At 34.8% G+C, this 14,067-nt stretch overlaps 1 protein-coding gene across 1 annotated transcript; it reads right to left on the reverse strand.

Annotated features, from left to right (window-relative positions):
* Positions 1-3,367: 3,367 nt before the first annotated feature.
* On the reverse strand, positions 3,368-12,464 carry LOC121118679 (NPC intracellular cholesterol transporter 1-like). The gene is given in 12 exon segments (XM_040713268.2): positions 3,368-3,739; positions 3,800-3,962; positions 4,573-6,510; positions 6,619-7,069; positions 7,765-7,973; positions 7,975-8,064; positions 8,122-8,471; positions 10,784-10,870; positions 11,174-11,369; positions 11,437-11,625; positions 11,689-11,810; positions 11,864-12,464. Coding segments are annotated over 12 exon segments (4,278 nt in total). The 5' UTR covers positions 12,255-12,464; the 3' UTR covers positions 3,368-3,647.
* Between the last annotated feature and the right edge of the window lie 1,603 nt (positions 12,465-14,067).

Genomic DNA, 14,067 nt, shown 5'->3' on the forward strand with positions numbered 1-14,067 from the left:
GTTTATAGTATACAGCTATGTAGTAGAACTTTTTCTGTAAAAACTTTTCTTTACCAAGTGTTTATTCATTTAAAAACGACCGTGCCATTTGTATCACATCCTACTATTGATCAAATGAATGCAATTTCACCAATATTCATCAACAAAGATTTACACCGATAAAAAAACATTATGGTTATTGATCAATCAATATTATGCAGCAAGTTCTAATAGGAATTTTTTTATTAACCCCCATATTACATTATGTCGATCCTCAACTCTACTCTCAAACCAGCAAGAACTTACAATTACAAGTCAGCAACAAATCTTCAGGGTTACGCCCCGTCTTTTATGAGCAGTAAAGTTTATGTACATATCTACTGGGTATAGAAAAAGTACTGAGACCTGTCTCTAAGCAGTCATTAGAATATTCATCAGCCTCATTGACAGCCTATAACCGCCTCCGGAACCCCATGCACACATTGACAACGTAGTACTTTTTCATGATCCTCCACTGCAGGTTAACGGAGGTCTTTAGGGTATCAATATTCGGGTGGCAGACTTTACAGGCCTTCTTCTGAATTTTCCACCAAATGGAGTAATCCAGTGGATTCAGGTCTGGGCTCTAAGGGGGCCAAAGGATATTAACCAGAAGCTCATGTTGCTACCCATCCACTCTAGTACAATATTAGCTGTAGAAGATAGAGTCCTGTCCTGCTGAAATACGTACGTGGCCTTGTTGGACTTCTTCATGGTCTTGGTGATCTATGGGACCATATTTTCCTTCAACACTCTCAAATAGCTGGCCATGGGTAACCGGCATCCAACAAGAAACCCAAATTGGAGGCACTTTTTCTACAATTGATGCCACAACCCCCAATATCATCACACATGCCGGATGTTTGGTCTTGGTGATTGTCCTGATGTTGTTGTCAGCCTTGCCGAAGTATACCATCCAATCATTTTTGCATTAAAAGTATTTTCATCAGAGGAAAAAATTACCCGGTTGATACTGTGCTTCAGATCACTCAAGAGTTGTTGACATTGGTGAAGAATTCTTGTTGAAGTTGGTTAGGAGGGGGCACTCAATTCTTCTAAGCAACCTTCATCTAGCGTTTGGGATGGCCTTGCCCACAGGAGACCGATGTACCTTCTTCTTCTCGGTGTACTCTGACATATTCATCGTTGGGTAGACCTTAAAGGCCTCCATGATGTCTTCAGGCTTCACTTAGGTCGGTCTTCCACTCTTGGGTTTGTCCTTGAGGTCTATCCCATAAGCCAAACGATTTCTGATCCCGCAGACTGTGACCTTACTGACGTTTAAGGCTTTCATGATTAATTTGTTTATGATGGCTCTTCTTGCCTCCATCGTAACATATTCAGAACTTTTGTTTACAACATGTACATCAATCAAAGGCTTAGAGTCTAAGCTATTCAAAAATAATCGGCACTTAAAGATTTAATTAAGAACACCTATTCAAAACTGTATTTTTAGAACATCTCATTAGTTTTTCTACACCCGGTATTCGACACTAGCATCCTCAAGTAATCTATACTTATTTATATTTGATCTGTCTAAAAAACTAGAATGATGAAATCCTATCAGTTTGGTTCTATTAAAATTTGTCAGTACAATGACCATTGCTTATCGGTCTTTTATGGTAACTACAACAGCTGAAATAACATAGTTAATAATTATGTTATTTCAGTTCTTGAATTTTTATCATAACCTCTTTCAAAGAAATATGTTACCTGAAGTTTATAGTAGGAGGTGTGGGGCTAGAACGTATAATACTCAAGTATTATAATTTATATTTTCTATTTAAATCATTCATTTTTTTCTTGGTTTTTTATATGAATTTTCAATTATAGCTAGTAGTGAACCTGATCGACATAAAAATAATAAGGAGGGGGGAAGAATGATTAGGAAATCAGTTCTAGGACCGATCCAATACTAATACTTCTCTATACCGGCTCAAGGAATATTAGATAGAGTCTTCTATGCCCTGCTACCGGATGAACGATTGAAATACAACACATGCAAATTCAATAATTCATGAGTGCTTGAAATTAATTTTATATTTCGATAAATTAAGGCATAAGTAATTAGTTACAAAACAAATCTCAGCTCTCTATCTTACGTTTACAAGTCGAGAAATTGACACTTGAACATAATCGGCGAATTTCCATTCGTTGGGTATCTCCAGTACTACCGTCTACGCCGTCAGCAAGTCCGAAACGTTGGAGAGGAGGAGAATGAGAGGAAGGCCAAACTGGATACGGAGGAGTTAAAGAAAAAAGCCCAGGCCAATTCCCTCAAGTCCATGAGGGCCCATCAAAGATATCTTGGGTTTTTTGCATCGGTTTGTCCAGAGAGCTATAAAAAAAGTGGGGGGAAAGAGTCTTGTGAGGGTGGAGAGGCCACTTTTGACACCAACAATGCAAGAGTCTCATCTTCTCCGTTACAATACACTTTTTTAAGAGTCTTTTTGTAACTTTTGAACTCTTTTTTTGATACGTTTGGCTATATACAGCCCTGATGCAAAACCCTTTAACTACACCTTTTGTGTGCATGTCGAAGGGAAGATCTGCAGTGTGCGTCATCCGAACACCAAGGCCCTCAAAGCCACTGTCAGGCAGTATTGGGACACCATGATAGAGCACTATATCCACATTGGGTGGCAGGCCTTCCACCACCGCCTGGAAGCCATAATTGCCGCTAAAGGCGGCTACATTTATGATTACGAGAGTTCAGACACACGTCTATTTTTAGTATTAATTTTGTTGAAATAATATTGTTAATTAATGAATTATATCTTGTTGAAGTTTAAAATTCAAAATGTTGAGATTGTTAATGGACCACTCCGTATATACCAAGATGTAAATCGTCTGTATTTTTTAGCTGGCCCTCTTTTTCGTAATTAATAATGTGAATCATAAATTTTCTTTCCCTGAGATATTGTCATTAATATTTAACTCCTGACTTCCTTCCTACTACATTAAATTTTATTCAAAACCTGATAGAATATTCGTGTTTGCTCATAAAAGACTGAGTCATCCTCAGAATTTGTTGCGAAGTTATAATTGTAAGAATAACAATTATAAATCCGCAATAACTTGCTGCACTCAGAGTAGAATTGTGGATCGTCATCGGAGTAATACTTGCATATGTCCGTATTTATTTGCTTCTCCGCTCCTCCCTCATCATAGTTGATTGTAGAGGATCTAATGAACCTTCATGACATTTAAGCTGCTCTACTCCTTAACTTTCATGATATTGTCAGGTTTAACATGTTGATTTTCGGTTTTTTGTTTAACATTCCCGAAATACACAAGATTTTCGGGTTTTCCTCGCTAGTGATAACGACAGAAATAAGTAGACATGACATTGGATATATAAAAAATATATTTAAATGCAGATCCCAATGTTCCTAAACATTTAAATGAGCTCAAAAATGGTTGAAGACGATAGAGTATTTTTTGGTTTAATGTGTTTGGACTATATAGATATATATTTAATTGTTGCTATTTCTTCAGATTTAAATAAAAGTATGTATGTATGTATGTGTATTGCGTATGGATCGATGCAGACTTTCAACACATCTGCAAATATTTGTTTTAAATCGTTTTTGGTTGAACAAGGAATGAATATGGTGTAGAAGCAGAATTCATTTGAAAATATCCGCTTTTGATTGCGATAATCCTGTTTTTCGTTTTCTTAGTTGCATCATTTCCATCTTGGGTTGACTGATGGGAGGTCCTGTTTATTGGAATAACAAGTTAACCATGAATTTCATTTAATAAGGTGTGTTTAACTTACCAATATAGCTCAAGAGAACAGGTAGAAATATGAGGCCATGCGCAGCCCCAATAAGTACAATTCCCAGATACATTCGAAAGTAAAAAATAGAAAATATTTGGGAATTAGCAAATGCGAGGACAATAATACCACCAAATTTTGTGAGGGTGATTCCTGAGAGAACCTATAGGACAAAACAAGTAAGGAAAAAAAAATGAGGAAGGACAACAATAATAACTATTACTAATGTTGTGTTGGTCCTTACTTAGGACTGCAGTCCCGTCTCGTTTCGGTCAAGTTCAGTCCAAAAAACTTATTAAGTTAGGTACTTGTCAATTTATTATTTTCAATCAGTTTTGGTATAGCCCGAAGGACTGAAAGAACTGGACCTAAGACTGAACGGAACTCAGGAGCGTCCGGAGGTGGTGAGCTCAAGGGCTGTACCCCACCCCAAATTAAAGATTTATTACTAATTATTAAATTTTTCTTTTGGTCAGAATGAAATTTTTTAAAGGAAAATAGGTGCAAATTAAAAAAAAAGAAAAAGAAAAAAAAGAAGATAATTCGAAGTAGCAGAGCATAATATTTGAAATTATTTTCAAAAAAATTTAATATTTTGTAAATATGTATGGATTTTTGAATTTTTTTCAAAAGATTTTAATATTATAGAAAAATTTCAAAAAAATCCAAAAACCAAGAATCACCAAATAGTATATATATAATCCTGTGGACGCCCCTAGGGCTTGATCAAACAGTTAATGACCAACACAACACTAACTGGTAATACTACTTACAGAACTACCCATGTTAATAATGGTAGACTTAGCTCGAAGAATTTTCGTTTCTTCCATGCTATGAGTAAATGCCTTTGCAATATGTGAGCAAAATTCAACAGAAATACCAACTGCCATGACTAAATTTACGAGACTGACAGCATTTAGAGAAATGTTCCAAAAATACATCATTCCCATTAAATTGATCAGAATCATGGCTATGACAACAACGATGATAATCGAAGTTAGGAAATCAAAACCAGTGAGAATGAAAGTAACAATGGAAATGGATAAGAATGAGACCAAAAGAGAATTAATGGTATCCGACCACATAGTTAGATACTGCTCATAAAATACATAAAATATAGAATATGGAAACACTTTGACACCCTGACTCTTATCCGTTAAATTTCCATTAATTGAATTCTCTATTTCTGAAGAAAGTCGCCGAGCCCATCTGAGAGCTTCATAATAGTCCTTGGGAGTTTTTAAAATTGTATGAAATGTCATGAAATTGCTTGCTATAACGTTGTACTGAAAGAAACTCTCATTATCCTTTTGCGGATGTGCTTTAAGTCGCACAGACTGACTATAAGCAGCATGTCCAGCTTTGGGACATCTTTCCCCAGGATTATCTTCCAAAAACCATTTCATATATCTGCGAAATGCTTTTGGTCCTGGCCTCTTAAGGTCTATTGCATCATCAGAGTTTGGGCACTTTATGCAGGAATCCGTGGCTCTCTTTGATCTACCTTTCTTTGTTTGAACACTGTTTTGGTTGTCATCCTCATCTTCATAGTAGTAGAACTGATCATATTTCGAAAACATGGATTCAGGAAGAACCCCATTTTTGCTACTGTTGCTTTCCTCCTTTTCTTCTTCCTCATGATCATAGTCATCAAAATCATTAACACTATTTCCACCGAAAAAGTCATCATTTTCAAAGAATTTATCAATAAAACTGAGTGCACTTTGTGCTTTAGCCTTACTTTCTCCATTAGACTGACATACACTCATATCCACCGCTCGATATTTACAACAACTATCATCAATTGTCCAGGCTAAATAATCATCTATCCATGACTGCGCCGGAGCAGCAATATATGTTTTTTCAGGTTGTTTCGACCAAAGATTGATTAGAGAATTGAGAGATTCATCAGAGCAACCCGCACCACCGCAAAATTTGTTTTGTATTCCAGGTAATGATAGATCCACATTGGAGGAATCAACTACAAAATAAACGGGTGGTCCAACTGATAGATATTTCTCAATGAAAGTAAAATATTTCAAGACAAAGGAATCGTCTGGCATAGAGAGTTTTTGATCAAGACCTACTTCTATTCTTGGCGTTACAGCCAGAGATGTACAAAACCAACCAAAGAATATGATAACAACTGCAGCCCTAACCCATTCTTTCATGACAAATGGGGCATAAAAGTGCTTAAAGAGTTTATAGACGACTCCTTCTCCTCCATTTTGTCGAACATTTTTCTTTGATCCTCGAACACAACAAATTATGTCATAGTAATTATCATTTTGTCGAGCCATATCCAATGATATCAGAGAAATGAAGCAAGTCACTTGCATCAGAAAGTCGATGAGTAAAGCCATTCCTGCATATAAGGCAAATGCTCTGACAGCTGGCATGTCTGAAATGGCTCCAAGAAAGAAACATGTTGATTCTGTGACGCTGGTTAGTAACATAGACGGAGCAACCTCTCCAACAATTCTTCCAACATGCTCCACATGAGTTTCCGTAGCGCCTCTTGGATCTCTTTGACAAGTTTGCACCATTATAAAAATGTTATCAACTCCCACCGCCAACACTAGAAATGGAATTATTTCAAAAATAATGAGAGTAGCTGGTACATCAATAAATCCAAAAATTCCAATTGATGCAGCAACAGACAATAAAACAATGATAACTCCTCCAAGACCAAGAGTAATTTTACTTTCGACCTGCAAGAAAGAAGAAATTACATGAGTTTTCAATATACTTTAAAAACATGCAATGTAACAAGTGAATAAAAAAGATTCCTTTGCTCAAGCAAGTGAATGAATAAGTACCATAAATCTTTTCCACGTTGTATTTTCTCCCAAAGAAAAGGTAATATAAATAAACATAATTATGTAGGACACAGCAATAGTCGATATGTCGCCATAGGTTTCTTTTGCAAGCTCATCTTCTATAGACCTTTCTGATGTGAATGCAATATCCATATACTTTGTATTCTCAGGATTTTTAGTCCACTCAAGCATAAATTCAACGTACGCCTTTTCCCACTCTAAAGCCTTTTCCAATTTTTTGATTTCTTCAGGATTTGGACTATTATGATCATAATTATTAATCATAATTGACATTACGACAGCTGAGGCTTCGTGATAAGATGGATTCTGTGGAAAAGGCTCATTTTCTGGAATAAACCCTCCTAACATGTAGTAAGGCTGAACTGGAATTCCACCCTTCGACATACAAGATTGTTTCATCTGTGTTTCTGCTTGAGAAGTCGTTGGATTTCTATTAAAGAAGAAGAAAAACTAAGTATTTGACAGTTTTGGGTCATTTTGCTTAGAACTATTTCGCCTTAAAGCCATTTTATCTCAAGGATATTTCGCCTTAATAAATAAATAAATAAGGTTTTTACATCATTATTGTTTATTTTTGGTTGAAATTGATGTTCCCTCAGAATTTTCTAAATCAAAATATTTAAAACTATAAAATGCATTAAATATTTCTTTTCTGTCGGAATAATTATGGAATTATCCTCTTGCCTCATATTATGCTTGTTCGTCAATCCATGAGTGTTTTCTATTTTGAATAATCAATCATGTCTAATGATAATTAATAAAAGAGAAGTGATTATCACTTCTTCTATTCGAATTGTTGCCCTGTTTGTATATTTTTCTTTTTCTTATTATACTAATTTTATTACTTATTTTGTTTCTGGTTCGAATTCATTAAATATTGAGATTTTGTAGGTGTATACATTGAAATTTTGGGTCATGATTCCATCATTTTTCCAACAGACAATAACCATTTCATTTGTTTTATATTTTGATTAAAAAATTCCAAAGGAACATCAATTTTAACCAAAAATTAAAAAAATGACCTAGAAATCTCATTTATTTATACCAATATTAAGGTGAAATATCCTTGAGGCAAAATTACCTAACGCCGTATATTACATATAATTGACAATTAAATTAGAATACCTGGAGCAAACAATAAAATGATCCAAATATGTGTCATTATGGTTAGTATCAGAGTTAAACTCAATTTTTTCCAGCTCATTTTGGTTATCTTGCCAGTACGACCAAATATTTTGTATATTACATACATCAGATATTGGTTCTAATGGAGCATGACATATATCCTTCAGAGTAATACCATTTTCCTTCGTTTTTATGTTTTCAATGTTTTTTTTGAAGTTCCAGAAGAGGAAAAAGGAACTCTTCCTTATGAAAAATAGGCCCAAAACTCTTAGTCTCACCCAAAAAATCATCATACTTAAACTAAAAAAAAGTGATTATATTTTAGATAGAGAGAAAACGGAAGGGCATTATTCTTACAGAGGATAAATTCTTAGCCTTGACAATCACTTGAGTTATACGATAAAACGGTCGAAATGTTTTATCAAAGAAATCCCTTTCAACACGACTTCTTGAGCTTGGAGAAGCCCAAAGTTCGATTGGATCCGTAGTTACATTGAGCCAAAATATTCCAGTACATAGTCCAATGGCAATGCTTAAGCTTACTATGATAACAGGAATGGGATATTTGGCACAAAAAGTTCCCCAAAAGGTAAAGAAATTCACCAACCATAGCTCAAGATCTGCCCCTGCACGTTGAATTAAATTCAGAGATTGCATAACTTGCACATGACCTTTAGCATCAACTTCATGATTAGAGGATCCATTTGCTGCAGGTAATGAAAATGGTATTATTGAGTATAATTACAAAAATGAATAAAAAGGGGAATGGGAAAATCGAATAAACTCGGCAAACATACTAACAATTACATTAAAGTGAAAAAAGTAGGGCTTAATAAAGAAAAGAAAGAAGAAGACGGAATTGATAAAGGACATGCATGTAAGAGTATATGATCAAATGACTGAATTTTGAAGATAGACGTGTATTGATCTAAAATAAACTTCTATAAAAGGGGGAAAATGAAATGTAAATTTGTGAATTATGGAAATATAGAAAACTATAATGACTCACTACACTATCATACATATGCAATGTATAGCTTGTACTAGTCTAATAATGATACAATAATAAGATATGTATATTAGGGTGGTTTGTTTTTCAACTTTTTTCGAACTTCGATTACGGCTATTGCAGAAAGGTTGTGATGTGGCATGAAAATGACCTATGCAAAATTGCATTGTCCTAAGAAGTCATCTTTAGGTGGCACATCTCGAACAAATTATGAAAAAAGACAAAAACTCTTTACTTAATAAATATAAATACTAAGAAGACATTTTTATTTATTCTACAAAAAAATATTTTCGATACGACATTTTTCAAACCTATAAAAAATATTAAAAAGTTTTTTTTTTTAAATTGATCTATGGAGCAAAAAAAGAGAAAAAAAGTAAGGAAAATTTATGATCGTGTATAACGTGTTTCATTTTTTTATATTTTCAGAAAATAAAGATAAAAGTTTTTGGTCCATACAATAGCTAAAGAAAAAAAAAACTTTATTAATACTTTTAATGTGCTAGAATAATGCCTACCATAATTAATTGATGCAAAATAATGAATGATCCTGTACTTTGACGAAATAAAGAACTTTTGTCTCTTTCCCTATTTTGAACTAGATGTGCTACCTAAAGATGTAATAGTAGGAAAAGGTTATTTTGACAACTTTTCGTAACTACCCCCCGCCCCCTAATCAAAAGTCGAAAAAAGTTGCAAATCAAACCGCGCTAATGTATACTCCTAAATAATGATGGATACAATAAGATATAAAAGGATTGTATTGTATTTTAATTAGGCTAAGCAAAGAAGTCTCCACATCGCAGTTTACAAGTATTTGCATACAAACTACAAAGCTATATATTAATATAAATAGAAATGCGTAGATCATAAAAACACACATTCCTTTTCATCTATGCAGCATGATTACAGGGCTGGGCAGTAAAACGTGGACATTTAATGAATGTTAATTTTCTATTAATATAGGAAAGTTTAGTAATTGTTTTTTGACATTCTGGTACAGCCATCCTTTGTTCATAAACAATCTATAATAAACATTTCGTTATCAAAGTGAACAAAAAACCAAAAGGCCTAGATGAGCTCTTAGATGCTGAAATTGAGGTGGCGAGGACTAAGGTCAGTGTGAAGTGCTCTAAGAGCCTGGTTTTCAAGGAAACCAAGATGAAGAATAATGGAGAAGAACTTTCTGGGAAAGCAGAAAGTACACAATTTAAAGAAGGATCCAAAGTTCCTGTTTAGCTTGGAGAAGACGATCAAGGAATGCCCCACCAAATAGATGAATCGCTTAGAAAATGACTTCTCCGTGGCTGATAGGATCGTAAAGAGGCCCGGGTAGGACGAATTGGGATTCTCCTCATACACAAGGACCCCACGTCACCTTCTTACAGAGATCATGATGGTCAGGAGGCTCGAGAGGTAAAAATACAGAAAAATTTGGCCACTTCCTCGCCATATTTGAACCCGATGGACTTCGCTATGTAAGGCACTTTGAGGAGGAAAACCAACAAGACCTCACACCTAAATGTGGACTCATTGAAGTCCTCCATAGTGGCTGCATGGAACAACTTGTCAGAGGAGTTTGTCATAAACTCTTACAAGGCCTTCGGGAGACATGTAAAGGCTGTGATTGGTATTGAAGGTGGCCATATTGAGTGACCAAGTTTGCAAAGGCTTCTTTTTTTTATTACAAGTTTTGTTTTAAAAAAAAGAAAATTCTTATATATTATTGAAGTATTTTAAAAGAAATCTCTCGAGTCGACGTTTTGCAGCCCAACCTTGTATATAAATGAGTACGGAGATATTGAACTACCAATAAATATCGAAGGTGTTTATAAGGGATCATGCTCAAGGGAGTAATACGAGAGGAATGCACTCAAAATTTGCATAAGGTCCACTAAAAAAAAGAGTCAACAGCGTGTGTCGTAATTTGTAAGAAAGGTATATGAAAAAAACATAAAACAACCAATATCAAAGTGCAATCGAAACAGGCGTTAATAAATGGATTTGTACTTTGTTGTGAAGTTGTACTTTCCTCCGATCCATTAGGAGTCACTGGAGTACCGTCATAAATACTATCATCCCCATCGGGTAGCATGACTGAAATATATTTTTTATAAATAATAATCCAGTGATTATTGATTTTAATGACTTTAGATGGCATCATCAATATAGACAGAGTAATTTAATCAAATAAGGATTAGAAAATAGGGGAAATTATTCATAATTACGTCGATGTTAAGTCAAATAGATAAGATAAGGAACTAGTTTCTCCTTCTTCGTTCTACAGTAATAACTATTAAGTAAATAATTTCTATATATTATTTAAAACTTCAAAGAAGAAGAAGAAGAAAGAAGGTCATTTTGATAATTATAATTTAAATAATAAATCAATAGACTTACAAAGATTAGACTGTGTCTTTAAAATCTTGGATGCAATGACAATAGCCAAGAAAATGATGGACCCTACCACAAAAATGATGGCCATAATAAAAATCGTACCATCCACTCCAGGAACGATGTAAAACCCCACCTGAGTTTCCTCAAAATGTGGAGGCTCACAAGCCGACTCACAATCTGCACAAGAGCAAGGCTCACTCTAAGATATAAAGTGAATAATAACGCCTCATTTTAAATGAGTTAAATATCCCTATAATCATTATTACCCCATTCACTCCTACATCACAGGATTCAACAACGGTGTTATAAAATTGAATCCCTTCTGGAATGGGATGATGACGAGTCTCCCCGGAGAAGACATAGTCTATTTGGAAGGGAGTGAATCCGTTGGATAGACTTCCCAAATAACGGAACCATCTGTAGGGAGAACACAGCTTATCTCCCCATTTACCACACTGTAAATAAATAGAAATAGGGTTATAGTATCCGAGGCTATAAATCCTTTATAAAAGTACTACCATGAGTTTGAGGGCTGTTCCAGAGACGGATGGAGTGACTACATTTTTGCAGGAGTCGTAGACTCTTTGTACAAATTCATCTGCTACGTAATAAGTCACATTACTGATGACGGACACTTCCTCTGCAAGATAAAAGTAAAATAAAGGATTCAAGGATTAGAGTATCCAGTTCTACCCTGGGTCTCAAAGTGATTGGATGTCATGACTTGTCCCTGGAGGAAGTAGCTCTGCTGAGGATGGCAAGTCATGGCACAAAAGTTCTTCTTAAAATTATGGAGGCACGTTGGACATCGGCCTAAGATACTTGCAGAGATGTTAAAGTTCTTCTCCATCACGTCCAGCTGCTTCTCAGAGCAGCACACCCCTTCACTAGGATCCAAATGAGGGCATATCCTTTCCAGTTTCAAGAGTGGAGCCTCCTTCGCCTCTCCGTCATAGGCACAGTTCAGCCATTTATCAGCATTATTCTCCAAATATGGGCTCTGTGAGCAGTTCTCAAACCAAATGCACCTACCACAAGCAACCTTCAAGAGGGCCCCTACTATAAATAACACAAATCCATACATTTCCAAGTCAAGTCCGTCTCTTATTTTCTTAGAACATCACTCAATAATTTTGTTTCTTCTACAAATTAATAGAAATTGTTAATTTATATGTAATAATATAAGATGTCAAGACAATCTGATTGAATATCAATAAATAGGCAGCTCTAGCCAGTATCTATATGTACACTTCAACTGCGATCTCCAGCAATTTTTTCCCTCTCTCTCTCTCTCTCTCTCTCTTTAGTTCTTATCTCCCTCTCTCTCTCTCTACAGATAAATGGAGGGCGTGGAGTCAGAGAAGTAAGTCCATCTGGGGGAGTGTGTACAACTTTCATACTTGACATGCGGCATGCCATCCTCCTTACTAGAGCTGTATAAAATATCACATGTAGCAGTGTGATATATTTTTCAACTTGCCAATCTGAAGCGCGTTTCTTATTTTCTAAAACTTTAGCATTATCAACGTTGAAAATAATATTATCCACCAGTATGTTGCAAAAAAGAAACCGAAAATGAACGTGGTCATCCTGATAATTAGAAGAATGCATGGGAGAAGAACAGTCATGACGTTTCATTAAATTTGCTGCCAGCAGCTATCTGATGAAGGAAATAAGCCCAAACCCCACTCCATATCCAGCAATGACATGGGCAAGACTTACTCTGACGTCAATCCTCAATTTTTCTCCAACAAGGACTCAATTCAATCAGACTATTGTCTATAGTCTACCTGTAGATATTATGTATAAATCTATAGTCTACTTGTAGATATTATGCATAAATCAAATCAGCCGATTAAATTGATGGTTGTTTCTGTGCAATAGCAACCCTTAAGTATACCGAGGTTAACAACTTAAGGCACTGGAACGGTATTTCGCATACCATAGCTGTTCTTCTCTCAAACATTCTGCCAATCGTAAGGGTCACCATGTTATTTTTCGCTTTCTTTTATTTTTACATCCCGTTAAGTCATATATTATATATCTCTACTTCTTACCCTCTTCTATCATGGAATTGATGATACCAAATAACATCCTTAAAAATTGTACATTAGTCCACCATGCCTACTCACTCATTGATTCATGGTGTGTATATATAATATACTTAACGATTTTCTAAGTAGTATGCGTCATTGGATAATTTTCTGTTTGCACACTAGAATATTATTATTACAAAAATATCTACAGTTTCCCTGTTTTTGAATTATATTCTTTCGACATTATGTATGTTTCATTTTAATAGAATTGTCTGTGCCAGACTCAATTGATTGGGGTTATGTTTTGTGTAGAAATGAGTATATTTGATTGGATTATGCTTGTATCATTTAGCTAATAGTAATATGTATTTTGAACCAACCTTGCTCAAAAAGCACAAGAACTCCGTAATTCTATTAAATAGGATAGTTTGGAACACCTCGACAGGCATATTCTATATTACATAAACAAATATACTCATAGCTACATAGATAGGTTTAATGAAGGGATCATCTTTTGGCACTGTTTCTATTTTCATATTATTAAATGTTTCTAATTATTTTCCTTGTAATATTCAAGGCTTTGACTTTCCTTGAGGCCATACTAAGCAATTTACCCCCGCTTTTTCAAATAATCTAAAAAGTATAATACTTGCATATTTGATATTTTATACCTATATAAATAGACATTCCATAATAAGAGTATATATATTAAATTTTAATTTGTTGGGGTGGTTCTTTTCAATCAATGATTTCCACCCGTTAAATACTAAAATAAAACATACACTTTACAGTCAATAAAAAGTAGAAGAAACATACTCTAAATTTAAAAATTTAGTTTATTGACTGTAATATGATAATTAG

This window comes from Lepeophtheirus salmonis, chromosome 5, assembly GCF_016086655.4.
Source record: "Lepeophtheirus salmonis chromosome 5, UVic_Lsal_1.4, whole genome shotgun sequence".
Classification (NCBI taxonomy): domain Eukaryota; kingdom Metazoa; phylum Arthropoda; class Copepoda; order Siphonostomatoida; family Caligidae; genus Lepeophtheirus; species Lepeophtheirus salmonis.